Raw genomic sequence first — 27,313 nt, forward strand, 5'->3', positions numbered from 1 at the left:
AAATTGTTCATAACACTAATTAAGGGTTGAATTTTAGCTAAGTTTGAACAATTATATTATTAGCAGATTGATTCATTTTTTAAAGATGAAAAAAAAATAAAATTAAAAATTATTATATAATTTGGAGCACATTGATAAGTTCGCCACGTGCAATTTGGAGCACATTATTTATTTATTTTAAATTTATATTTTATTTATATATAAATTATAGTTTAGTATGTATATATAATTTTATAATATATATATTATTTTAACGAACAATTCGTGAACAAAGTTCAGCCTCATTTGTTAACCAAATGAGCTTGTTTATATTGTTCGATTCGATTCGTTAACATTTGTAAACAAGTTTTAATCGAATCGAATTAAATCGAATTGAGTCAAATTCACGCACGGGCTCGATTCATTTAAAAACTCTACTTATTTATAATTCTACAAAAAATATTATAATTAAGAAATCCATCATAAATAGATATAAAAAATAAAGAAAAATAGTAACTATTGTAACAACTATAATTAGAAGTTTGTATAAGAAGATTATCCATTAAAGTACAACTTATTTTAGGAAATCATAAATATAGTAAAGTTTATCTATCCAATAACCAATTAATTAATTTATTTCTCATTGATCACAATTTGATTTGAATATATGTATATATATATATATATATATCAAAATTTAACTTTCAAGAATAAAATATTATATTCAATATTTATATTTCCAAACTCTTTTCAAAACAAGAATTCGAACAAGTTTTTGCTATTATTCTTTTCCGACCAACTCACCTTTTACAATAATCAAGACAAATATTATAAAAGTTTGAACTTAGATTTTAAAAAATACATGCACAAATCAAATTTTCTTTTATGCAAGTTCAATTCTCCAAACTTGTATTCTCTAGTCATTTATTTTTCTTTGGAAAAAATAAAAAATAAAAAAATTAATGTTGATCATGATGGGACCAAGTCTCCAATTTGAAAAAAATCATGTTATGACATTTTTTTTTAAATGAAAACTCGTGGTAGATGTGCTTGACACCAGTCCAACCTTTGTTTAGTTTCTAGTTGTTTATTATTATTATTATTATTATTACTTTTTTTTTGCCAAGAGTTTCTCATTCTTTAAGTTTTAAGTGGACATTGGCTTTGGTAGTGAATTATTTTTTAAAGATGGTGCTTGTTGTAAGAATTTGTTGTGTATTCTTTAATGGATTTTATTTGAATACTATTTTTTTTTTAATACTTCGAGTCTTATGAATAGTAACAATGAGACATTTCATTTTACTCCGAAATATCTTGTGGAATTGGAAGATAAATTTTTGTGTGGCTCCAAATTACATTTTTCGAAAGGACTTAAAAAATTTTGTGTGGCTCCAAATTACATTTTTCGAAAGGACTTCTAAATGTGATGTGTTCTTGATCCTTCAAACTATTTTATCCTCATTATCCCAGGTCATATCTATTCTCTTTTATTCTTTAGAATAGCATTTGGGCTTTAAGTGCACAGTCTATTTTGGACCTGTTGTCGGAGACTCCGTCCGTCTTTATCTTCGAGCCTCTTTTTCCGGAGCTTTATATTCTGAAATTGATTCCCTTAAAGCCCGATCCTTTGGAACTTCATTATTCAGAGTCTTGTTGTGTGGCAAGTAAGGGGCTTGGACAGATTAGAAGGCTATGGTTTGCTTTGAAGCCGGGTCTTGATCTTCTTACTTTTGCTTCTGGCCAAGTTTCCTTCGTGTTAAAGGTGCTTTTGGAATGTATATTAATTTCAAAAAGTCTAAATGTGATGATGATTGTACCATTGTCATTTTTAAGGTGATTTTTTTTTTTTAAAGATTAATACCGTATTTTGGCCAAACTACGAAAAATAAGGTTGGGCCACGATTGGAGTGATGGCCCAACTAGTCTAAGTGTGTATTCGGTATCAATGGAAACCCTTAGGAAGTGGAAAGGATGGATGATGATAAAATGGTGATTAATGGAAGAATTAATGAAGTACGTTACAAATTACTTTCTCCGTCCAACCTTTATATCTAATTTAAATAAAATATAATTAGTAAATAATAATATATATATATATTAGTAAAATTCGTTATTATTTAATATAAATAATTATAAATTAAATTAAATTTACTAATTATAAAATTTAAATTGTGATTAAAATATATATTTATTTTTTCAAAAAATAGAAAAAAGTATATGAAACGAAAAATAGTGAACAAATAAAACGAAACGAAACTCTTAATAGGAGTATAAACAAGAGGCATGTCCAGATGGGAAAAGGATCCTAATGTTCAAGATCACATTTTTATTTGTTCATCTTTTCATGATGCTACATAGCCTTGAAATGTTTGGCAACTCAACTCAGCACCGTAACCCCGCTCGATTCTATGCGCCTTTCGACATGAATTGTCGCCTCTTGCAATATTTTCTCCACCTCTTCATTATCTGGGATCGTTTTCAGCAACGTCTCACAATCTTGCATACATTCTTCCCATTTCCCCAACTGCCATGACGCTACAAATCATCAAATCACTGTAGATTGAATAGTAAAAAAATAGATGCGACAAAATATAAGTAAACACATATTCGATGTTTTCAAACATTAAAAGCTACATCAACATAATGTAGAGATAATAACCTTGGCATAGCAATCAGCTCTTCTTAATCTAGCTTTGCCATAGGACGGGCGAACATTAAGCGCCGCGTTGCAATCTTCCAACGATTTCTCGTAATGCCCGAGTTTTGAGTTGCAAGCTGCTCTGTTGCAGAACAAGACTGCGTTGCACGGGTCATTTTTGAGCCCTTCGCCGTATGCAATTCTTGCCTCCAAATATTTCTCAGCCTTGTAAAGCTCATTGCCATTGTGTCTGGCTTTCGCCGTAGCCCTTGTCCTCGTTAAAACCTTACTCGCTTCACTGCTGCTCGGGTTGAGCCTCATTGCTTGTTCAGCTGCTGCTACTGCATCGTCAAACCTGTTTAGCATCACCGTGCTCTTGGTTAAGACAAAAACAACGGAAATATTCATTTAAGGATAATGAGCTAGCTATGCTAAATCCAACCTCCCATAAACCATGTCTAATTGCGCGCGGCATGCTAGCACGGCTGCGCTTCCATTAGGGCCGAAGAGTCGTGTAAGTTTGTCCATGTCAAAATGAGAGCATTTCTTGATCGCTTGGATTGCTTCTTCGTGCCTACTTATCTTTAGCAGGGCTTCAGCTCTCATAGCATATATCTTGACATCATAATCAAAACATGAGTAAGAACAAACATATTGTAACGATCTAAGATTCGATGTCCATGGAGGGATGTACCAGTGGTGCAGAATCAGCTCCGGCTTCTGTCAAAACCCCGGTCTCCTCAACAAGTGTGTTCCAATCTCGACACTTCTTTGCCTCGTCGCAGTTGCTCAAGTGAAATCGAATCTTTTTAGCCCTTTTCATGGCATCAAGATCGGCTTCGGATCCCGCCTGGTTGAAATGATGCATTGCCTTATCAGATTCTCCTAATCTGTCGAAAACACATTTAAATCAAGACTTTGATACAATCCAAACAACTTTGTTGAGAGAGGTAAATTTTTTTTACATACCTTACATAAATAGTTGCCAATCTATTATGAGCCCTCTGGTAAAAAGGATTGATTCTAATGGCCTCCCGACATTCGAATGCAGCTTCAAGAAGATCTCCCAATGCGGCCAAGGCCGCGCTTTTGTTGCTTCTATAAGAGGCCTTGTTTGGGTCGAGGGCGATTGCTGCATCATACAGGGCTACGGCCTCGGCGAATCTGCCGTTCTTGTAATCCTCATTGCCCAAGATCTTGAGCTGCTCGGGGTCCATTCGAGTCGACAGGGCCCGGCAAAAGGATACGGGCTTTCCGGGGTCATTGTATGGTTTCTTGACAACATTTCCCATCACACTGGTGGAGTATTTCACATTTTTTGGACTATGTTCTTCCCTGGATATCTTCGAAGGACTTTCGGCAGCATTGTTTGAATTCGTATTATGCCTCAAATTACCTAAATTCCCAAACAACATGACATTGCTAGATGAAGCCCGAATTAGAGGCCCGGTCTGTCCCTCTGACCCGATCAGTTGATCCTGGATCATGGCTTCCAGTTCCAGTTCACCGGGGACGATTTCTCTTGCCACGGCATGTCCCTGCTGGCTTCTTACCTGGATCCTGCGGTTCTTGTCGGGATTTTGAGGACGGGGCACAATCATGTCGACCTGTTTCTCATTTTTCTGGCCACTGGAAATCTGACGCGAATCTTTCCGGGGTTTGGATCCTGGAATGCTGGTGGTAATGGTATTGCCGGAATTTGAGGTTGGGAGAGATTCTCTGGACATTGATCTTCGTCTAGGATGTCTGCAGCCAAAAACTGTAGTGAAAAGGCCACAGCCTGCTGATCTCTTCTCCGGGGAATCCATATCAGTCTTGGAATCGACCTCGCTGCCCATGGAGATTGATTGATTGATTTTATAAATAAATATATATATATTAGCTAGAAATGGTTTTTCTGTGATGTATTAAAAGGTGTTTCTGGCTGAACTGTGGTTGCAATGAATCGAAGATGGGAAGCTCGCAGGGACATGGGAAAGGATTGATGATGAAGAACAAAAGCGTGTCATGGTTTGATCTTTTATTGATGTTGGTTGGAATTGGAAACATATTTTATGTAATGAATAAATTACTATATATTAATTAATAAAGGAGAGTGGAAGGAATGTTCATTGACTGAATCATAATATTAATCTTCTTAATCTTTTGTTGTGATCTTTTAAAGAGTTGTAAATGAAAATTAGCAGTTGCTACTCGACAAGTACACCAATTATTATTGTTTTTTATTAGTTAATTATACCATGCATGTTGAATGAAGATAGTCTTGTTTATGTTGCTCACTTTGCGTTTTTGGATAAATATTTTTCTTTTACGTCAAATACGAAAAATTATGAGCGAATAAAATATATTTTACATCTATAAATAGTGCTAAATAGGGTTAATGTATGTACATATTATATTTTTAATAATAATTTTTGAAAATAGTATAAAAAAAATATATATTAAGTGAACAAATTCAAACCTATCTATTTTTTTTTTTTGTATGTGTTTCAAAGCATTAATAAATTTTTTTATTTAAAATAGATTAAAAAGGACAAATTTGAGTTAATTATTCTTTTATATTTTAAAAATTTTTATTCAATCTTATTATTATTCTTATTATTATCTTGTTTTCTAAACTCTAAAACTGGTACATTCATTACATACTTTTCATCTAGAAATTATATTATATAGCTATTTTTATTTTAAAAGCATTTTCGTTATAAAAATAATAAAGAAAAAGAGCATAAAACTTCAATGTGATTTTCGAAATTTGCTGAAAATTTTTTATAGTCCTAAAATTTCATATTATCTTTCATAATATTCCATAAAAAATCATCTCCTTTAGCATTTAACAGTGATTATAATTTACGAGTTCAAAGTGCGACTATTGATGAAAGAGAGCATGACCGTTAGTTTATTACATATTGAAGTGAACACAATCGAACAATACAACAAACTTTATGATTACTGTGCTACAATGTGCAAGTACAACCAGAGAGTAGTTGTACTTGAGTGCATAAATTGCAATCACCGTTAAGTATTAGATGTGAGGGTTTTTTAGGGAAATTCTTAGCAAATTTAAAAAATTACAAGAAAGTTTTATGCTATTTTTCCAAATAATAATAATATACTTACCCACCGCCTAGTGGTACACGATGAACTCGTAATTGTGAGGTAATTAGAATTACATGCTCTGTTCATTTAGTTTTAGATGAATTGATTTTTATTTTTTTTTTGTTTACTGAGATTGTATCATGAAACAATATATATATATATATTTTAAGATAAATATTTAATTTTTTAATTTTTTGTAATGAAAATTTGAATTTATTCTGATTTTTTATGTTTATAATAAAGTATTTTGGGTCATTTATCATTATTTTTGGAGAATTCCAATTCAAAACTAGGAAGAACAAATTCATACTTTTAAATATATATATATATTTTTTATATTTATTAGAAATTTTGGCGAAAAACGTGAGAGTCTCTTATGTAACCATAAAAATTATATCTGCAAATATTTTCTTTTCTGTTTAAAAAATTGTTCGGTTTGTCTTTTATGAGACAAAAAGGACAACGATTTAATGATGGGGCTATATTGTAATTACTCTTTATACGAAATGTTTGTTAAAACATATTTGTCGTTTTGTGACGTTGAGAATATAATGCTCTTTCGGTAGATACAAATCATTTTTTTATTTTGTTTCTTTTTAGAGCTTTTTACGAGAAATCGCCAGAGCGAGAAATCTTGAAATTAGACTCTTGCGATGTGTTTTTTCGTGGATTTTACGACAGATTTTTATTATTTAAATTATTATTTTTTTAAATATTATATCAAATAATTATTTTTCTTTTTTAACATTATATTACAAATTTATATTACATTCAAAATATCAAATCAATCTCTGTTTATATCATATTAAACAACTATTCAAATTCAACTTTTTACTATTCAAAAATCTAAATCCAAAAACTAAAATTCACAAACAAACACACCCGATTTTGTGATATTTTGTTCTGTTGAATTTTTATTTTTTATTTGACTAGTTATTTAAATATAATATTTTATTCTCATCTTTTTTTTTATCATCATTCAAATTTATTCCGGTTTTCTTTTAGTAAAAAAAATACTTTAATTCTACTTTTTTTCTTTACCATAAAAAATTTTTCGATTAAATATAAATAAATTATATAGAATGTATTCGACTGCATAATTAAAAAAAAAAAAAAAACAAGCAAATTATTATATGTAATAGAATCCAAGTTCAAAAAACCAAAAAAAAAAAAAAAAAAAGTTAATGTGAAAATTGATGGATTAATCGCAAAATGTGTAATTTTTTTATTGAGTTAGGGTGTGTTTTTCTAACAAAAAAATCTATATATATACACATATTTTCTTAAAATTATAAATATATTACACATGCATATTTATTATTTTATATTTTTTACATCATTTTTTTTTATTTCAAATCAAAAAATTTATTTTTAAATCATTTCACAAAACAAACGCACCCGTGTCTTTACTTAATTAAGCCATTCTTGATTCCTAGATTTTTTAGGCTTTATAAAAACGAGATTTATTTGATTCAAGTTTATATAATACTAGTAGTTTCATATAAATTTTATTTAATAATTTTTTTTAAAAAAAAATAAAAACAAAATTACACAAAATAATTCTTGAAATTATTAAAAGGTAAAAACCAACTATTTTCAATGTTTGCATTTACTTCAATTCAAGACAATTTTTATATTTATTGTGTAATATTTGAACATTTCATTTGGTACACCAATTAACTACCTACAATGATGTGCCTTAGTTAACCATTCTTTACCTACCATTTATGGTGTGTTTGTTTGGAGGATTGGATTTAAATCCAATTATTCATCCAATTTTTTCTCCTTCAAAAACATCAAATCAAACACCTATTTTTCATTTTTTATATTATACTAAAAATCAATTCTAAACATTACATCAATACCTATTTATATCACATCATACAACTATTCAAATTCAAAACTTTTACTATTCAAATCTCAATCTAAAATCCAAACCATGTGCATATTTTTGTGTGACTTTAGCTTCTTATAGCTAAAATTTGGGGTTCTATTGTCTCTAGAACTCATTTCATTTTTCGATTCCGTGAAGTATGGTTATAGTAAGATAAGTCATATTAGACGACGAACAATATGTAGCACGTAAGATCTAGAAGTCATAATTTCACGCTAATAAGTTCATTCTAATACTATCATATCGTCACTTACTGGACTTATTTTTATTTTTTATTTTTTATTTTTTGTCTTACTTGTGTTTTCTTCCCAATACATCGTATCCCTTTAGAAATAAGAAATTATAGAATGTTTGTTTCGTGAAATAATTTGAATAAATATTTTTTTATATTAAGTATAAAAAATTATGTAAATAATAGAAAAATAATATATGTATATAATATATTAGTTTTTTGTTATTTTTTTTCCTGACAAAAAAAACACACCCATATTGTATTCTTGATTGTGCTCATAATATATATAAATATTAATGTGAGTAGATAAAAATTTGCATTTTTTGTAAATATTATAAAGTGTAAAGATAGAGAGTGAATATAATGTTATATAAAAATATAAATAACAACACTTTTAAAATATACTAAAAAAACAAAAAGATATAAATTTTGAATGATAGAAGTATTTAATATTTTCATTAAAAAAGATTGTCATTATAGTACTCTTTTTAATAAATAATTATATCTATTTATTGCCTTTTTGTTTTTTAAAAGCATGAACATATTTTTTTATAATGAAAAAATTATTATCTAAAAAATATGGCAAAGTAAAATAATAATAATAATAATAATAATAATAATGAAGGAGGGAATAGTTAATAAGTTGAAAGAGAAAGTATTATATCCATAGAAAAAGTTGAAAGAGAATTCGATGAAGAGAGTCGATGGGTCATCAATAAAATTGACATTAGGGATGTGTTTCAATTTAATTTCAAATCAAAATAAATGTTATTTAATTTATGTTGTTCTTAATAAAAATATATTTTTTACCCATTAACTCAATATATTCCTTTTTTTTTTTTTTTTTAAATAGATTAAAAAATATAGTATTTTATTAGTGAGTGAAATTGTCTAAGACAGTTTTGATATTTTTGTTTTAGATATGATTATTTTTATTATAATTGAAAATAGCTACTATATAATTTTTTATTTTCTTGTCCCACTTCAAAATATATTTTCCTTTTTAGTAATTATAATTCTATTATTTTACATAAATATGCATACTTTACTATCACATCATTACTTTTTCACAAAAAATAAAAATTTAATTATTTTTACGCTATTTTAACTACCTACTTTAATTAAAATAAAATTATTTTTTTAATTTCATGCCAAAAATAAATGTTTACCTTTAACCAGAATGGAGAGAGTATCTTTTTGTCAAAATATTAAGAAATAAAATTATTTTAATATAGGAATAGTGTATTATATACATAAATTATTAAAAAAATATTATAAAAGTAGTTGAGTATGTTTATTAAATAGCATTTTTATATAATATTTTATAAAAGAAGCTGTATTTTTATTGAAAAATCTATAATTGAATAGTTTTTGTTGAAAAGTTATTTATGGAACAAAACACGTTCGAACACTTTAAATGATTAACTTCATAAGCGTAGACGGTTCACAGTTATAACAACGTTTTAACAACAAAAGACAATGCATGACATAAATGAGACAAGGTGTTTGTTGACCCGGTTCGATTATCAACAAATTTACATTCGGGGATACCAATTCAGGAAGAATTCCACTAATCAGTGTTGATTAAGACACAAACAATCACAACTCATTTAACTCTAATGTTTGTCATCAGTGGTGGAGCTAGAATATTAACAGAGGGAGGTAAAATTTTTAAATTTACAAAATAAATTTTTTATTTGTAAAATAATACTATTATCATCCACTTAATAATTTTATATTTATTTTTTGCATACTAATATTAAATATTAATTATTACATCAAATATAGTCCAGATAAAAAAAACAATCTTTTTTATTAGTAAATATTGATATATTATATTTTGAAAATAAAAAAACTAATACACTTTCTTATTAAAAAAAAAATCAACACTTTGATGTTTTTATTATTTTTTTATTTATTTTAAATATTTTCTATAGATTATATATATTATTCTTGTAAAAATAAAAAAAATTAATAAAATAGGATAAAAGTGAGATTGGAGTGGAGCAAGGGTGGGCTAGTTCACCCTTGCCCCTTAATAGGTCGTCACTGCTTGTCATGGTTAACCCAGGAAAATACCTCATCAGGTTTGCGTTGCTACAACCTCGTATTAACAACGACCACACAACAAAGTCCAGAGCTTGATCATTCTCTCGGGTTGGAACTCCATTAATTCCGAACACCTTCAACCTCTCCAGTTGATTTCAGTGTATAACACACATTCAAAATGCGGAGAGATGAACTGGATGGGTGGTGAGAGTTTTTTTCAATAATCTTCTATCTAAGATATGCACACCAACTCACACACAACCAAGTTGTTTGATTGTATAATCCATGCATTCTTGGAAAGAACACACCTCACATTAATTTCTCTTAACATAGAAAGGGATGAAGTGTCCTTCAATGAATCTGCACGAGTCTGACCATCCTAAAATACCCTATTTGACTCTTGCAGGCATTTAAAGTTTGACCACAATAAATAAAATCAAATCCACATAATCAGACTGCAGCATGATTGCAGAAATAACCTTTCTACAACTCTACAAATGCTATAAAAGATAAGGTTGCTGCAGCATGAAGAAAACCTGATGGACCATATGTCAAAATAAACTTAGAGAGTGTTTATTCCCTCGTTTCATATTAATTTGGATGTGACAATTATTGAAAAGAAAGAGAAAAATAAATATAAAGTACTAAAATTACTTGTATCGGACGTGAACAATTATGCAGCTATTCTTTTGTCTTTTTACTAAAGTTATGAATAATTTATTTATATTAAATAGTTTTATTCATTTATAATTTAATACATTCTTCCATCCCAACTGAAAGTATTATTTTTACTATTTATATCTATCCAATTCAAAAATATTTATATACAAGTAAACACACACTAATACTAAAATATTTTAACTTTACATAAATTATAAGCATATCATTACCACAAACAATTACTTTACACATAAAATATAAATATAAAGGATAAAAATATCAAAATAATCTTATACGCTTGCACTAATCAATTGAATACTGTTATTTCTTAATATACGGTAAAATCTAAAATGACATTTTGAAGTTGGAAGAAGGGTAGTATGTTCTAGTAAAAAATTTCAAATACATTAAAAGCTTTGACATTAAAATTTATTCTTCAGTGATTTTAAAATAAAATCAATATTATTTACTCTGTACAGTTTTCAATAAAAATAATTTTTTTTTAAAAAAAAGACAATAAAAATATTATTTAAAAATAAAAATTTAAATTAACATTTCATTTCAAATCAATTTCAAATCAACGCAACAAACCTATAGTAGGCTGTATGAATCTTTTATATTGATTCTATTAGTGTCAAATTGCATATTTCCAACATCCTTTTCAATTCAATATCTTCTATATATATATATATATAATACAAATTAAATGATAAAAAACATTTATATGTATCTATACTGATTCGAAAATTAAACATAGAAAAATAATTATAAGAAGAGGAGTTCACGTCAATAAATTAATTATTAATAAATGTTAGAAGGTGGGAGGGACTGATCATTGCTCGTCTCCAGCTGTAGTGTCAATAATAATAATAATAATAATAATAATAATAATAATAATAATAATACCATTAAGGTTTTGACTTTGATATATGTAATATTATTGTATTAAACAAATCATGAAATGATTTTTTTGTTACAATTCCCCCTCAATCTCATTTAATTTATTGGACTTCATGAACAGTTAATGTGATGTACTGTTTTCCTCCCTCAAATTAATTAGAAATACTTATAAAATATATGTATATTTTGTTTGCTATTTTTCTCTTCTTTTTTTTCTTTTTCTTTTTCAATCAAATTTACTCAGGTATGTTTTTTACCATAGTTTTCTCAAATTTTATTATTTGGAGTTTACGTTTTTAAAAAATATATATATTTTTTTTTATTTCACAAAATATCTTATTCAATATTATTTTGATTTGACCATAGAATGTTGGTTGTTGGGGATCCTTTTGGCACACTTGAATCGATAGACCTCCTTCCCTAATTTATTCACAATTACAAACATACATATATATATATATATGACCAAGACACATTACTTATATATATTTTCTTGATAACGTAGAAATCTGCAGCTGTAATCCGAAAGTGGGCACTGAGTAAACACCCGATCGAACCTAATACCCTGCAGGCTGCAGCAAATTAATCTACAATCCGAGTCTTCTTCTCAATTCTTTATATTGTTTATAATAAAAAAAAGTTTGGCAGCAAGTTAATCTATAATTCTGAAAATCCACGAATGAAATTCTTGTTGGCCTATTGGTTTCCATTGGAACAACATTTGAAATATATTCATTTTTTTCATCCCTTTGTTTAAGAAGCTTTTGAACGGCTGTTGCTTTCATCTTCCTATGACTTGCTTTTATTATTATTATTATTATTATTATTATTATTATTGTAGACACTAAAAATATATGTCTAAAATCAATTAGATATCATATATTTTGAAAAAATTTACTTAAAATGGAAGATATCGTACAAATATTACTTGCATAAATAGAGCCATAATAAATTTGGCAGCAAAATAAATTAATCTTGCCAATAAAGGAAGTATATAAATTAATATCTTCCAAACAAGGCAATGATATAAAGATCTTGTCAATAAAGGAAGTATATAAATTAATATCTTTCAAAAAATGCAATGATATAAAGATTTTGGCGACAAAGGAAGGTGCACAATCAAATCTGTCAAAAATGAAAAACGGCATCCGATGGAAAAGAAAAGATTATAAAATCTTTCCATCCACGTGGCACCATCCAAAAAGGAAGCCAAGGCCACCCTCCCCTATAAATAGGAGTCATAGCCAGTTCATTTGACACACCGAAGTTTCATCGAGGATTCAAACAAAGGGGTAAGTCTCTAGACTCTCTCAATATTGTTCTTCATGTTCTTCGTGTCCTTTGAAGCATTCTTCGTTGAAAGTCACTAATTTGGACAAATACACCAATATTGGTTGACGAATCGATGAAGTTAACGTTTTTCGTCGTATGTCCAAGCCGGAGGAAGGATCAAAGCTCTCAAAGCCGTTGAGGAATTCGTCAAAGCCAAGGGAAGGTCTTCAAAGTTCCTCTCAAAGTTTCAAGATGTTCATTGCGTTCTTCACCAAAGCATCAACTCGTCCCTCTTCCATCCAAAAATCAAAGGGACATGCCACCAAAAGTGTTATGGAGCATCAAATCCACCTTCTCAAAAGATCAAAGCTGCGGATCATTTAAAGAGGACATCAAATCCAAGGTTTAGGATCAAATCGCTCGCACGGAGATCGAAGTCCTCCAAAAGCGGCAAAGCCAAAACAAATGTCAAAGTCGCGGATCGTCCAAAGAAGACAACAAATCCAAAGACGATGATCAAATCGCCAACGCGGAGACCAAAGTCCTCTAAAAGGCGGCAAAGCTAAATCAAAGATCAAAGCTAAGGATCAAATCGCCCACACGGAGACCGAAGCTCTCCAAAAGGCGAAAAAGGCAAATCAAATATCAAAGCTGCGGATCGTCCAAAGAAGACAACAAATCCAAAGCTGAAGATCAAATCGCTCACACGGAGACCGAAGCTCTTCAAAAGGCGGAAAAGGCAAACTAAAGATCAAAGTTGCGGATCGTCTAAAGAAGACATCAAATCCAAAACCGACGATCAAATCGTCCGCACGGACACCAAAGTCCTCCAAAAGCGGCAAAGACAAAACAAATGTCAAAGTCGCGGATCGTCCAAATAGGACATCAAATCCAAAGCTGATGATCAAATCGTCTACACGGAGACCAAAACTCTCCAAAAAGGCGGCAAAGCCAAATCAAAGATCAAAGCCTCGGATCGTCCAAAGAGGACATCAAATCCAAAGCTGACGATCAAATCGTCTGCATGGAGACCAAAGCCCTTCAAAGTCCGGCAAAATCAAACCGAAGAACAAATCTCTTCGGATCAAAGAAACCATAAAAAACCAAGTTGGAAAACAAATCGACCCGGAAGGAGAGTCAAATGACCCATTTAGAGAATAGGACCCGCTTTAAATTCAAATCAAATATAATTTGTAAATATTTGTGTTTATTAAAAATAACACAATTTTTTGTCAACAATTATTATTATTATTATTTGTATTGTTTGAAATTTCATATTTTTTGTAGATGATTTTAATTTTTTCAATTGGTATTTGAGAATTCAAATTTGTTTAATTTTTAATCTTTTTTATACGAGTTTGACGTTCATGTTCAATGGCCAATAACTTGAATTTTTCTTCACTTTGAAACATGGTCTAATTTTGTGTCATTTTTTGTGGCAATAGAAAAAAAAATAATATTAACAAAAACTAAATCATTAGACTATACTTTTATTTTTCACATAAATTTATTTGTTAATATATTTATAAAATTATTTTTTAAAATTATATGTAATTTAAAATTTGAGCCGGGCACAACCTGATCTTTATGTGCTCAAACACGGCCCGATTCATACTCATGTCCAAGCACACTTTTTCATGCCGAGTTTGGATCAAATTTTTTTATTGTATCTATTTTTGACAACTCTAACTCAATCTCAAATATTCTTTTTGTCTTTTATCGTCAAATTAGTAATTTTATTATATCTATTTTTTTTTTTTTTTTTTTTTTTTTTTTTTTTTTATCATTGCTCATTTCAAGCCCAAAAGTTTTTCTTTTAAAAAAAATATCCAGTGTTTTTTTTTTTTTTTTTTTGTAGGTCATGAATTCATTTTCCTATTCCTATGTCTATTTTTTTCACCACTTTTAAATTTTTGAGAAATTTCTCTCTACTATGGTCTGCACTTTGTCCAAAATTTTATATTGGTTACAAACTTCATTACATGCTTTAACAATTTTAAGGACAGACAGTAGGGTGTGTTTGTTTGAGGGTTTGGATTTTAAATTGGGATTTGAATAGTAAAAATTTTGAATTTGAATAGTTGCATGATTTGATATAAATAGGTGTTGATACGATGATTTGAATGTAAAATTGATTTTTAGTATAATATAAAAAAATAAACAATAGGTGTTTGATTTGATATTTTTGAGGAAAAAATGAAATAAATAGTTTATTTAAAATCCAATCCCCCGAACAAACACATCCAAGTAAATTATCTATCTTCTTTGTCATTTTCATTTTCACTGTTTGAAGTTTTTGCATGATCTTTGACATTAAGTGTTATATTCTTGGCAAGCTTTCATATTAAGAGAAGAATAATCCTCTTCTAAAAAATTATCACTTTGTTTAGACAATAATTACTTTTAGATTTTGGCACTATTTATTTTTTAAAAATATCACATCAACTATATATTTCTCTTATAAAATATCATATCAATTACTAATTTCTAACTATCTTCAAAATTTCAAAATTCTTCGAAAATTTGTCTAAGCAAAGTTCTTTTGTTATTGTCATTTTAATGTATTGGCACACTTAGATTTCTTATGACCTTGTACTCCATACTTTTACCAAGTAGTTTTTCTTTTTTTTTTTTTTTCTTTTTTTTTTGTTTTCTTCTTTTATTTCGAGGTTTTCTGAAATTTGACATTCGGAAATGTTTTATTTGTTCACCTGTTGGTTTGAAGATCAACGTCATTCTTTTCAAAATCTTAAATATCATCAAACATTTCCTTCAAAATTTTGTTAACTTTTTCTCCATTATGATTAGTTCTTCATCATCTAAATAATCTTCTTCGATAGAAATAATAACAATGATTCTCTAGAATCCTAGTATATATCAAACTAATTACGTGGGTATCCTCGAGCATAGGAAGCATATTGTATTTGGGTTATATATATATATATATTGATTGATCAATAATATAAAAGTATTTAAGGTGATCATATGTATCGGCAGACTCAATAAATTCTTTTTACTGATATCATAATATATAAATCACTACAAAAAATAATATATTTGTAACGGAATTCCGTCTCTAATGTTCACGTAGCTAACGTAATTCTATTACTAATTTCGTCTCTAATGTCATTAGTAACAGAAAAAAGTAGATTTAGAGACAAAAAAATTTTGTTACAAAAATAATTTTTTCTTGTAGTGAATGGAAATAAATAAATTTAAAAACTCTTATATATTAAAAAATATTAGTACAATATTTCATTCCGTTAACTTAATAAATATACATTTACCTTTTGAGTCAATTTAATATTAAAATTATCTTTATATTTACAAAAAAAATTATATAAATGTCATTATATTTGTATTATAAGACACTAATACTTCATCCGTCTCGTAACAAAGTATCCATTTTTCCATTTTAGTCCGTCTCATAACAAAGTATCAATTTCTTTTTTTAGTAACTGTACTGTCTACCTAACATTACAAATACCTTTACAACTTACAATTTATTACACAAATGTCATTACTTTTGTATTACACATACTAATAAGATTATTTAAGTTTTTTCTACTTTATTCTTACTATATTCAATATAATACTAATATTTTTAAAACTACGTGCAAAAAGCAAATAGATATTTAGTTCCGGGACGAAGGGAGTAGTATTTTTGTCATTTTTCCTATATTTGTACTACGTTTCGATATAATAATAAAAATTCAAAGATCAATAAGCAAAACACAAATTTAAACCTTTAAAGTGGACGGAGGGAGTATTATTTTTGTATGTTTTTATTTTAAAATATAAATTAATTATTTTAATTGGATTGAATTTAAATTATTTGAGTATTTGTGATATTTTAAATAGTCCACCTAATGTTTTTAAGATAATAATGCAATTTCAAATTTTAAATGAAAGTACTATAATTTTGTTTAGTGGTTAAATCATAAAAATTTTCTTTTAGTAAAATAAATCACCGGTGGCTTGTGTTATTACTGGGCATTTCATTTTTCTTCCCTCGTCATGGCCAGTGACCCCAAAAATGTCATTGACTCCCATTTCCCTCTTTCAACCATTCTTCACATGCTCACAATCAAATTATTATGAACTAATTATCTTATATAGCATAAACAAATGGTTCTTCTGGTTGCCTACCAAAATCCTATTGGCTATGTTGACAGCTTCATTCTTGTGCAGGAGGAATTATAAGAACAAAGAGACATCACATGGGAATAAGAGAAGATACGAGGACATGTAAAAAAATTCTACTGGAGATGAAAAAAAGAAACTCATTGAAACATATCAACAAAAAAGACAATTGTTGATCAAGATATTCTCGATGAGTTGAGGGAAAATGAGGATGAATTAGAAACTGTTCAAGAAATACACCTTGATCGGTCTAGAAAAATTGGAAAAAGACCAGGAACTGAACTTAATGGAGAAAAGAAAATGCCAAATGTGAATGGTCTATTGGATTTATTGTTCATGAAAAATCAGAAGCATCGGCTAATGAAAACAACTAAATAACAGAAAAATATAAAGAATGTTTGTGAGAAAAAAAACAAGAGCAATAACAAATAAGTATATTTCTCGATTCTTCCACAAAATTTTTATACCATTTAATGTTGCAAACCAAAAAGTTTTAAGCTAACGATCGATGTGATAGGAGATTATGGCTAACATCTAAAGCCACTGAGTTATCATGTATTGAGAATTCCTTTATTAAAAAGGGAACTAAAACTAAAAAGGAAGATGATGAAACCTGTTCAAACGGACGCTTAAACTTTGGGTATTTTATTATGTTTGATAGATGGACTGATAGAAAAAATAGAACATTGATAATTTTTTTGATTAATCGTCCATGCGGAACAATATTTGTAAAAAGCCTGAATGCTTCTCCATTTTTGAAGATAAGACAAAAAATATTTGAATTATTAGACTTCTTTTTAGATGAGTTCTGAGAGGAAAATATTGTCCAAATAGTTACGGAAAATATGACCATGCACATGCTTTTATAAATTTTGAATTTAAATAAAAAAAATAAAAAATTAATGAAAAAAAAAAACTGCAGCAACTGTTAGTTAGAGAGGAGACAAAGAGTTTCGCCCAATTTTTACTGTGCATAGTAAGTGCACAATGAATTTTCTCAAACCTCCATTGGGAAAAACACCATAAATTTTTAAATATTATGTATATTCTATTTATTATTTATTACTCTTTTCATCTTTTTTGAATATTAGTATTATAATGAATTGGGGTGAAAAAGACGAAAATACCCCTATGTAATATAAAATTAATGACATTTGTGTAATATAGTGTAAGTTGAAAAAATATTTATTATATTAGGTATGTAGTACAATTACTAAATTAAAAAAAAATAACCTTATTTTGGGATCGACGAAAATAGAAAATGGCAAACGAATGAAGTATTATATTTTTAATTCTTATATAAATTATTGACTTTGTGATTAGGTAAATATTTTCAAGCAAAAAGGAACCCAAATTTATTGGACACAATGTGCAGCTCCTTGTTTGGATTTAATATTAGAAGATATTGGAAAGATTCCATGAGTAAAAAAGACTACACAGCGAAATGGAATTTATGAATTTGATGAGAAAGTTCACAAATAAAATAGAATTGGTTAGGCATGAATTCATCCAATTTGCTACGATATTTCTGATTTTACAGATTTTGCATAAGCAAAAAATTAATTTTAAAAAAATATTCACTTTTAAGGATTGGTTGCAATCGAAGACAACTAAGTAAATTAATTATACAAAGACAAATGATATTGTATTAATGCCTGTATTTTAGAATGATATTTTGTATACTTTTAAGGTAATGGATCCTCTTGTGCTTGTGTTAAGATTGATGGGCAATATAAAGAACAAAAGATTGAGTACCTCTAGAAAAAAAAAAAAAAAAAAAAAAAAAAAAAAAGATTCCGCTATAAGACAAAGACATATATGGGCTCTCGGTAGTTTACAGTTTAAATTATAAATTTATTTTTTTTCCAATAAAGTTTATATATAATTCCGCCATTTTTTTCATAAACATATGTTGGCTCCATTTGGTGAGAAAAAAAAAAGGAAAAAAAAAAAAACAAAACTATGTCCAGCAAGAGATGATCCGGTAGTGTAAAAGTTGAACTTGTGACAATAAAGACACGAGTTCAAACTCTCCAACTCCTCAAATCACCTGTTACACATAATTCGTCTACTCTGGTTTGCGGGTTCCAAGTCATATAATAAAAATTTAGCCTAAATAAAATTATAGATTAGTAAAGATCCTGAGTGAAATCCTGAGAGAGTCGGGGGTACGTAGTGTACTACCCCATCAGATACCAAACCGAAGATTATTGACAAGCATAAGCGACACCACAGTACTACACCACTACTGCACCTCATCACAAATTAAATCCATCAACAAACCAAATGCTCATACCCATCATAATTTATGAATTATTAATTGATAAGTATATTTTAATTTAATTATTGGCAACAACAATTAATAATAATAATAACTACAATTTATTATATTAACACACATCTGTACAATCTCTACAATTTCGCATTTAATAATATGTTCTGTGTCGTCTCAGGGGCCCTCCAATCATTTATTTATTTATCATCTATATATATATATATCATAATAATTATTAAAAAAATATTAAATTAGATTAAATCATGAATTTTAAAATCAGGGATTATAGAAACGGCTTCCGCATCTGCATTTCCACCCAAGAGGCTTGTAGTTGGAGTACCTGTTTCCGGCCGCCGCCCATTGGGTGGCGGAGGACTCCAAATCCGCCATCGTCTTTTCCGGCCCGGCGGAGCTCCGCCGAACTCCGTCGCGGCCGGGCAGCGTCGGGACTTGCACAGCCATGCATGGATCGCACTCATTGCACTTGTTATGACAGCTCGGCGGCGTCGAGCCGAGCCGCGTTTTCTCGGCTGCCACCGCTCCTTCCTACAAAACCATATTTAAAATCGTATTATAAGCCAAATTAAAAAATAAAAAATATTACAAGGATTATTGTTAAATACCCTAATGGCGTTTGTAGGCCCTTTATGAATGAATGAGTGTGCAGAAGTGAGGAGTAAGAAGAGGGCCAAGAAATTAAATACAAAGGCAATGGAATTAGGAGGAATTAATGGGATCGGATAACAAGTCATGGCCATGGCTGCATTTTTCTGTGATCTTCTTGATTAGGGTTTGTTTTTGTCAGAAATTGAGTTGGGCCATTTCTATGGAGGGAGGAATTGAAGAAGACAATAGAGAGAGGGGGCGAAGAGGGGTTGGATGAAAATGCTAGTAATTGGGATATGAGATGTTTTTATTATGGGGTGAATATGGTGGAGAGAGAACTACAAAATTAGAGCGATAAAAAGAAGGGTGGGTGAGGAAAGGGATTGAAAGGAACAACACAGACAGGGAAAGAAAACAAGAAAAGGGACAGTTAGCCAATATTGTGAGGAGGTCCCGGAGTTTGGATCCGGAGAGGTTGATGAACGGTGCGGATTGATCTGGCGTTTGAGGTCCCGGGAGCTTGGTAGGAGCGATGATGGTAGCCATGGAGACGAAGTCAAAGTTGTTTGCTATACGCATTGCTGGGTTGTTTGGAAAGCGAAACATCTTTCTTCTTCTTCCGCCAGGGGAAGAAGAAAGAAAGGGGTTGTGGGGTGGGGTGGGGTGGGGGTGGGGGATGTGGGGGTAGGGGTAGGGGTAGGTTCACTTGTCATTAAATGCGTGGCAGATTACTAGAAGAGGTTTATATATACACATATATATGTGATCTTATTATTTCTGGAAATGGAATCAGAATTTGGGGTTTTGACTGAGGATTGACCGAGTCTGAAAGAACCAAACAGATACCAATAATGAATGTCTGTTTCAGTCTCACTAATAACTTCTTTGCAATTAGTTCTTCAATCACTTTATTATTATTATAATTATCCACAGAAAGAAATGAATCGGAATCCAGATATTACCGTTCAATCCCTTAATAATTTTTTTTTTTTTTTTTTTATTTTAGTTTATCCCATAATAAAGCATTCATTTTTTTTTTAAATCTACCTAACATTACAAATACCCTTTCAATTTACTCCCTCCGTCCAATTTCTATTGTCCTAAAGTATATTTGCACAATTTTTTAGGTAATTGTCTTTTTGTTATGAATTGACAAATTTGCCCTTAATTATATGGTAGAGATTAAAAGTAATAAATGAATGAAGGGTAAAAATGTAAAAATTTTATTTAAAAAAGGAAATAGGACAATAATTGTTGGACATCCCAAATAGGAAAGTAGGATATTAGTTTGTGGACGGAGGAAGTACAATATATTACACAAATGTTAATTTAGTCTTTTTATCTTTATTTTTACTTTATCCCAATATAATACTAATATTTCTAAAACTCCTTGTAAAAAATAAATAGATATATAAATATAGGAAGGAGGAAGTATAATGTAGTGTCTTCATTTTGTATGGTGTAGGTTGCCATCGATTTTGGATATTGTTACAAAGGTATCAAATTTCAGTTTTGAAATTGATTTCGAACCTATAAAATTTATAGAAAATTCGATGAAAATTTCAAAATATTTGAAACTTTAGTTTCAATTTAAAAAAATATATTCTCTCCTGACTTTAAAAGTATATATCTATTTATTTTTTTCAAGTGAGTTTATGTATATTAGTATTGTTTTAATACGTAGTAGGAATAAAATAAAATTGACTCAAGTAATTTTTTAAATATAGTGTAATATAAATATAGTGATATTTGTGTAATATATTGTAAGTTGTAATATGATTTGTAATGTTAAATAGATAATATAGTTACTAAAAAATTAATATTATGAGACATACCAAAATAAAAAAATAAATAATTTGTTAAGAGCCGGAAGAAAGTATATGAAAATTATTAAAAATTTTAAAAATTTCTTTCTAATAGTATTATTTTAAAAAATTGAAAATAAAAATAATTGATATATAATATAAAAATAATTAAAATATTATTTACTTAAAAAGTATATAGATAAACTATAATAGAAATTCAAACATAATACTCCCGTCGTCTCAGATACCGTATCTGCTACACTGTAGACACGGTATTTTAGGAGGGATATAATTAGTAGATAATTAAGAATGTATTAGTGAAAATAATTATCCTATAATATAAATAATTATAAATTAAGATTAAAATAATCAATTAGTTTAATTAAAATTAAAATAAAATAAAATTTAAAATGAGATTAAAGTGTGTAATTATTTTCCAAAAAAAAAAAGTGACATGGTACGTGGAACGGATAGAAACGACAACGTGAATATGGTATCTGGTACGGATGGAGTAACAAACTTTAATACTAATAGGTTGAGAAAGGGGAAGAAGTTGTACTTTAAAAAGGCTGTGTTTATTTTGTAAAATAGATGATTTTTTTTTTTTAATGAGTTAGAGAGAATTTACATAGAAAATATAAAAATAAGAAATATGTATAATATATTAAATTTTTAGGGGGAAATGTTAAAAAAAAAAAAAAAACCTTAATAATACATTCATTATTATTATTAACAATTTTAATTTATTATTACTAATAAAATTAAATAGTTATTATGTTAAATTTGAATATGATATAATTCTTTTGTATATTTTGATTCTTTTATAAATTAAAATATAATACTCCCTCCGTCTCATAACAAAGTATTTATTTTTCCATTTTACTCCGTCCCATAACAAAGTATTTATTTCTTTTTTTAGTAACTGTACTATTTACCTAACATTACAAATACCCTTACAACATTCTTTTAGCGTAGTGTATTTTAAAAAAAAAATTATACCTGTGTACACGTATAGAACGTGTCGTTTTGATTATATAGCTGATTATATAGCTAGTTAGAGCATCTTCAATGTAGCTGCATTTTTAATGCTATAGCTGCATAAATGAGTTTTGCTCCTCCAATCAAGCATCAATTATGATATTTGCTACAGTGCAACACTATTTTTGGTGTTGGTATTTTTTTTTGTTTTTTTTTTTTCCTTTTTTTTATTTTAATTCTTTGATTTATTTATTTTTTTGATATTTTTAAAAGATAATATTAATTATAAATATAAAAAGTGATTTAAAATAATGTATAAAATAAAATATTTGATGAATTATTAGTTATGGATTTAGATAAAAATCCTGTATTAACGATATTTTTTTGAGTTAAAACTTCAATAGAATTCGTGGTTGAAGATGACTTAAACACATTACTTTTTGTAAAGTAACATGCCGTGGCTCTGTTTGTTTAAGTAAAACTGTAAAAATAATAAAATTGATTCAATTTTCAAAGCATTATATTTGACTCCGTTTTACTTTTTATTTTTATTTTTTGAAAAAATATATCATTCTTTCTATTTAGAATATAGCACATATTAACAAACAACTAATGGGACTTTACTAAATCAATCTTCCCAATTATAGCATACCTTTAAATATTACATAGCACATTTATATTCTCTCTCCGTCCCACATATCATGTCATTTTCTTTTTTTGAAAAATGATTACATACTTTAATCTCATTTTAAACTTTTTAATTTATTTATTTTTTAAATTTTAATTAAATTAATTAGTTATCTTAATCTTAATTTATAATTATTTATATTATAAAATAATTATTTTCACTAATACATTCTTAATTATCTACTAATTACATCCCTCTTAAAATACCGTGTCTACATTGTAGCAGACACGGTATATGAGACGGAGGGAGTATAAAAATTATATTCAAGTGAATGTTTAAATTTAGGCACATAAGCATTGGATTATCATTCTACTAGCACATTTCAACATATAACATACTGATAGGTTATTAGCTTTATGATCTAGATTTGGCGCGATACGGACTCGATTAAATCAGCAACCTGCCGACGCTGCTAAGCGCCACCATAAAAGATAGAAACATGAAACAAGAATGAAGACATGCTTACATATGACTACCTTCACCACATTAAAGCCCAATGTTAGAAACTACCATCAAACCATTCAATTGAGGAGTGTGATATCACGACTGATCATAGACAATGCTTTATCTCCAAATATGGCTATGCATGAATGGTTAAGAAACTCAATTCCATTGCTTGTTCTAATATGTTTTATTCATTCCGTCCACCAAAATTATCTCACTATTTTTATCTTTCTATCGTACACGAAATTTATGCACAATTCATGTAAAGTAAATAATTTTATCCCCCTGCAATTTTATTACATATTTTTTAACAAATAATAAGCAATTTGCCACTTTTTTTTTTTTTTTTTTTTTTTTCTATTTTCCCCCTACTTTATTACTTCATCCGTTCCACAAAAAGTGTTTAAGTTACTGTAGACGTGGAAATTTAGGTAATTGATAATTAATAAGTAATTAAAAAGTGTATTAATAAAAATAATTATTATATATAAAAAATAATTGTCGTTTAAAATTAAAATAACTAAATAGTTTAGTTAAAATTAAAAATTTCAAAATTATGAAATTAAAAATGTAATTAAAGTATATAATTATATTTTCAAAAGAGGAAAAACAGATTACGTGGGACGGACAAAAATAGAAAGAGTTGACACTTTATGTAGGACAGGATGAGTATTTTTTTTTTTTTATCAATTATTTAATAAATTTCTATAATACTATACTTTATTTTTTTTACCTATCCTACGTTGTATTAACATATTATTATTTTTTAGTCTTTATGCCCGATCAAACTTACATAATTTTACCAGCAGAGTGAGTATTATAATTCAAACTTAAATATGAATCCTACTTTAATATTAACATATTATTATGTTTTAGTCTTCGTATCCAATCAAACTTGCATAACTTTGCCAGCAAAGTGAGTATTATAATTCAAACTTAAATATGAATCCTAATTTAATATTAACATATTACTATTTTATAGTCTTCGTACCCAATCAAACCTACATAATTTTCCCAGCGGATTGAGTTTTATAATTCAAACTTAAATGCGACAGCCACTTAGTTCTCCGAAACAAGAGATCAAAGTGATCTTCTTCCTTTTTCCCAATAAGACGACGGCCTTACACCATTGGGATACTTCGAATAAACTGGAGTACATATAGGATACACCGGTGCTAAAACCTTTTCTCAAGATATCTTCTTATTACACTCGTAGTCTCTGAAGGATGAGAACCAACTATGTAGCATCTACATTGAGAATTCAAGTATTGTATACGCCATTAGTCCGATCCTTTGTGACGGATAAATGATACAAAACCTCATCAAAGGCTTCCTTCTTGGTATAAAAATGCATATACATTACACATTGCAATATGTAGAGATGCTTTCACAACAAGAACAGCTCCAACTGTATCCACACTAGCACAGATGTTCAGTTTCTATACATACCTCAGCATAATGTATTCAATTCACAAAGGGCGCGCCGCCGAGAACCAGCCATGGAAGACAAACAGACATCAAGCGCGCAAGAATTCTAGTGAGCCAGCCTGAGTTTAATTTAGGCGCGCAGAAATCTACAAACTAATTGCATTACTTTCCCCCTCCCTCATCATCAACCTTGCAAATGTCGCCATTGATATTTCTCGCTGGCTTAGTAGCCGAAGGCGCGCTGCTGCTGACAAATGACTTAATGTGACGGTAGAATTCCTTTGTCTTCTCCATGTTAATTGCATGCCCTGCATTCTTCAGCACTACAATCTCCGCATTGTGTTCCAAATATCTGCAAAAGAGAGTCGCGCAGTTGTAGAAACAATGCACGAAAGTAATAGAGTTGCGCGATAGAATTAATTGAGGCTTTTACCTTTTTAATCTATGGCCTAATTCCAGTGGGAAAATTCGGTCATGTTCGCCCCAAATAATTAATGTCGGCTGTAGGAAGAGATGGGGGTAATGTTTCTTAGGAAGGATTTTAAATTTGAGAGAATGTGAAGGCGAAAATTATGAAAGAGACCTGAGAAATTTTAGGGAGATCTGAAAGCTTTCTGTCCTTGTGGAGTGCATAGATCAATTCCTTCCTTTCTTGAAGATTTTCCGTGCACATTACCTACAACGTCGTAGGCGTATCAGCTCCCAAGATTATTTGTAATAAGATCTTAGCTTGTTGTCGACAATATTCAAGTTGATGTCCCTCTCACAATGTATTGCAAATAGCTTTGCTATTCACATTCGATGTCTCTCGGAAAAGGGAAATTCTTAAATACAGACAACAAAGGAAAGGTAAAACTGCAGGAATGTTGTGAAATGCTGTCTGAATAACAAATGTTGCAAATTTATAAGGGAAATTGCAAAATATATCTCTTACATATACCGATTATCACTTTTGTCCCACAATTTTTCAATAGTAATTTATATCTCTTAGGATGCTGAAAAGTATTCGAATTTTGGACATTCAAACAACAATATTGTCTACATTGAAGACATTTTTGACAAGTTTTTCAAATTTGGCAGATGTCCAACACAATTATAGTATGGAAACAAAAGGTAAACAGCCAATGAGTTCATAAAGAATTTCCTCATAAGAAAGCAACATTTCAACTAATTCCAATTTGACAAACGCCAACCCTCTCAATCAAATCCAATTTACGAATCCCTAATAAAGATCAAATTTATAATATGATGAATCTCTTCCACCTAAAAAAAAAAATCATTTCACAAATTCGCAGTTAATACCAAAGAAACAACAATAGATTCATTAAGCTCCTCTGAGGAACGAACCAGTGCTTCAATGGCGGCTGAAAGAGAGAGAGACTCACATCAATGAAATCGGCGAGAAAGCAGGAGGGCACATTCCTGACAGGCTTATAAAACGACAACTTCACGAGTTCCCTGAGCTTGTCAGGAGTCTGCGGCAGCAAAACATCGATGGCTTCATCGACGCTCTTCACGCTGAACATCCCCGCCGCCATATCCTCCTCCTCCAAGCACACCCCGGCGCATCCTAGCACCACTCTATCCACCGCCGCGGGGAATTGCGCCGCCATGCTGTAGGCCACAAATCCGCCGTAGCTCAGCCCGACGACGCGCATCGGCTTGGCGGCGCCGATCGCCTCCACCGCCCGCATCACGCAACTCGCCTGAAACGCCTCGGTCCGGTCCGACCGGGTGGTGTAGGAATCGCCGAAGAAGATGAGGTCCGGGACGTAGACGTTGAATTTCAAGGCGAGGGGCGAAACGACGTCGTTCCACTGCCACATTGCGTTGGCGCCGAGTCCGTGGATGAGGATCAGAGTCGGCTTCTTGGGCTTGTGGGCTTTCGGGGCCCAGCAGTGGACGACGGTGCCGTCGCCGAGGTCGGCGGTGGTGGACCTCAGTCCGGCGCCGGAGAAGGAGAATCTATAGCAGCTGTCTCTTGATGCTGTGAAGCTCAAACACCTGTTCGACATTTCCCGGCGGAGTTTTCCGATCGATTTATCGATTTTTGTTTCAGGGCAGGTCGATTTTATCGAACTCCTTTTTGGGAAAATTAAGGAGGATAGATCTAGCAAGATTTTGTAAGAACTTTTATTACTTCTGGGAAATCTGTGGGCAGGGAAGAGCAAGAATCTCTGTAGCTCAGCTACCTATTGTGTTTTTTTGGTTCAGACCCATTGATTA

At 29.9% G+C, this 27,313-nt stretch overlaps 3 protein-coding genes across 4 annotated transcripts; all 3 read right to left on the bottom strand.

Annotated features, from left to right (window-relative positions):
* Positions 1-2,250: 2,250 nt before the first annotated feature.
* LOC127248427 (TPR repeat-containing thioredoxin TTL4-like) lies at positions 2,251-4,628 on the bottom strand. 2 transcript variants are annotated; one of them, XM_051270756.1, is made up of 5 exons: positions 3,587-4,628; positions 3,312-3,507; positions 3,060-3,232; positions 2,639-2,972; positions 2,251-2,503 (listed from the first exon to the last, which is right to left on the bottom strand). In XM_051270756.1, exons 1-5 carry the CDS (start codon positions 4,453-4,455, stop codon positions 2,357-2,359), a joined length of 1,719 nt encoding a protein of 572 aa, XP_051126713.1. In that variant the 5' UTR covers positions 4,456-4,628; the 3' UTR covers positions 2,251-2,356. The 2 variants fall into 2 exon arrangements, with proteins under 2 accessions (XP_051126713.1, XP_051126714.1); XM_051270757.1 differs by having other exon boundaries at positions 2,389-2,532.
* A 14,515-nt stretch (positions 4,629-19,143) lies between these two features.
* On the bottom strand, positions 19,144-20,061 carry LOC127248782 (EPIDERMAL PATTERNING FACTOR-like protein 1). Its single transcript, XM_051271305.1, has 2 exons — positions 19,762-20,061; positions 19,144-19,684 (listed from the first exon to the last, which is right to left on the bottom strand). Exons 1-2 carry the CDS (start codon positions 19,894-19,896, stop codon positions 19,415-19,417), a joined length of 405 nt encoding a protein of 134 aa, XP_051127262.1. The 5' UTR covers positions 19,897-20,061; the 3' UTR covers positions 19,144-19,414.
* A 4,905-nt stretch (positions 20,062-24,966) lies between these two features.
* On the bottom strand, positions 24,967-27,313 carry LOC127248923 (uncharacterized). The gene is made up of 4 exons (XM_051271494.1): positions 26,473-27,313; positions 25,671-25,763; positions 25,521-25,588; positions 24,967-25,439 (listed from the first exon to the last, which is right to left on the bottom strand). Exons 1-4 carry the CDS (start codon positions 27,100-27,102, stop codon positions 25,250-25,252), a joined length of 981 nt encoding a protein of 326 aa, XP_051127451.1. The 5' UTR covers positions 27,103-27,313; the 3' UTR covers positions 24,967-25,249.

This window comes from Andrographis paniculata, unplaced genomic scaffold (genome assembly GCF_009805555.1).
Source record: "Andrographis paniculata isolate CXL003 unplaced genomic scaffold, ASM980555v1 Contig34END, whole genome shotgun sequence".
Lineage (NCBI taxonomy): Eukaryota > Viridiplantae > Streptophyta > Magnoliopsida > Lamiales > Acanthaceae > Andrographis > Andrographis paniculata.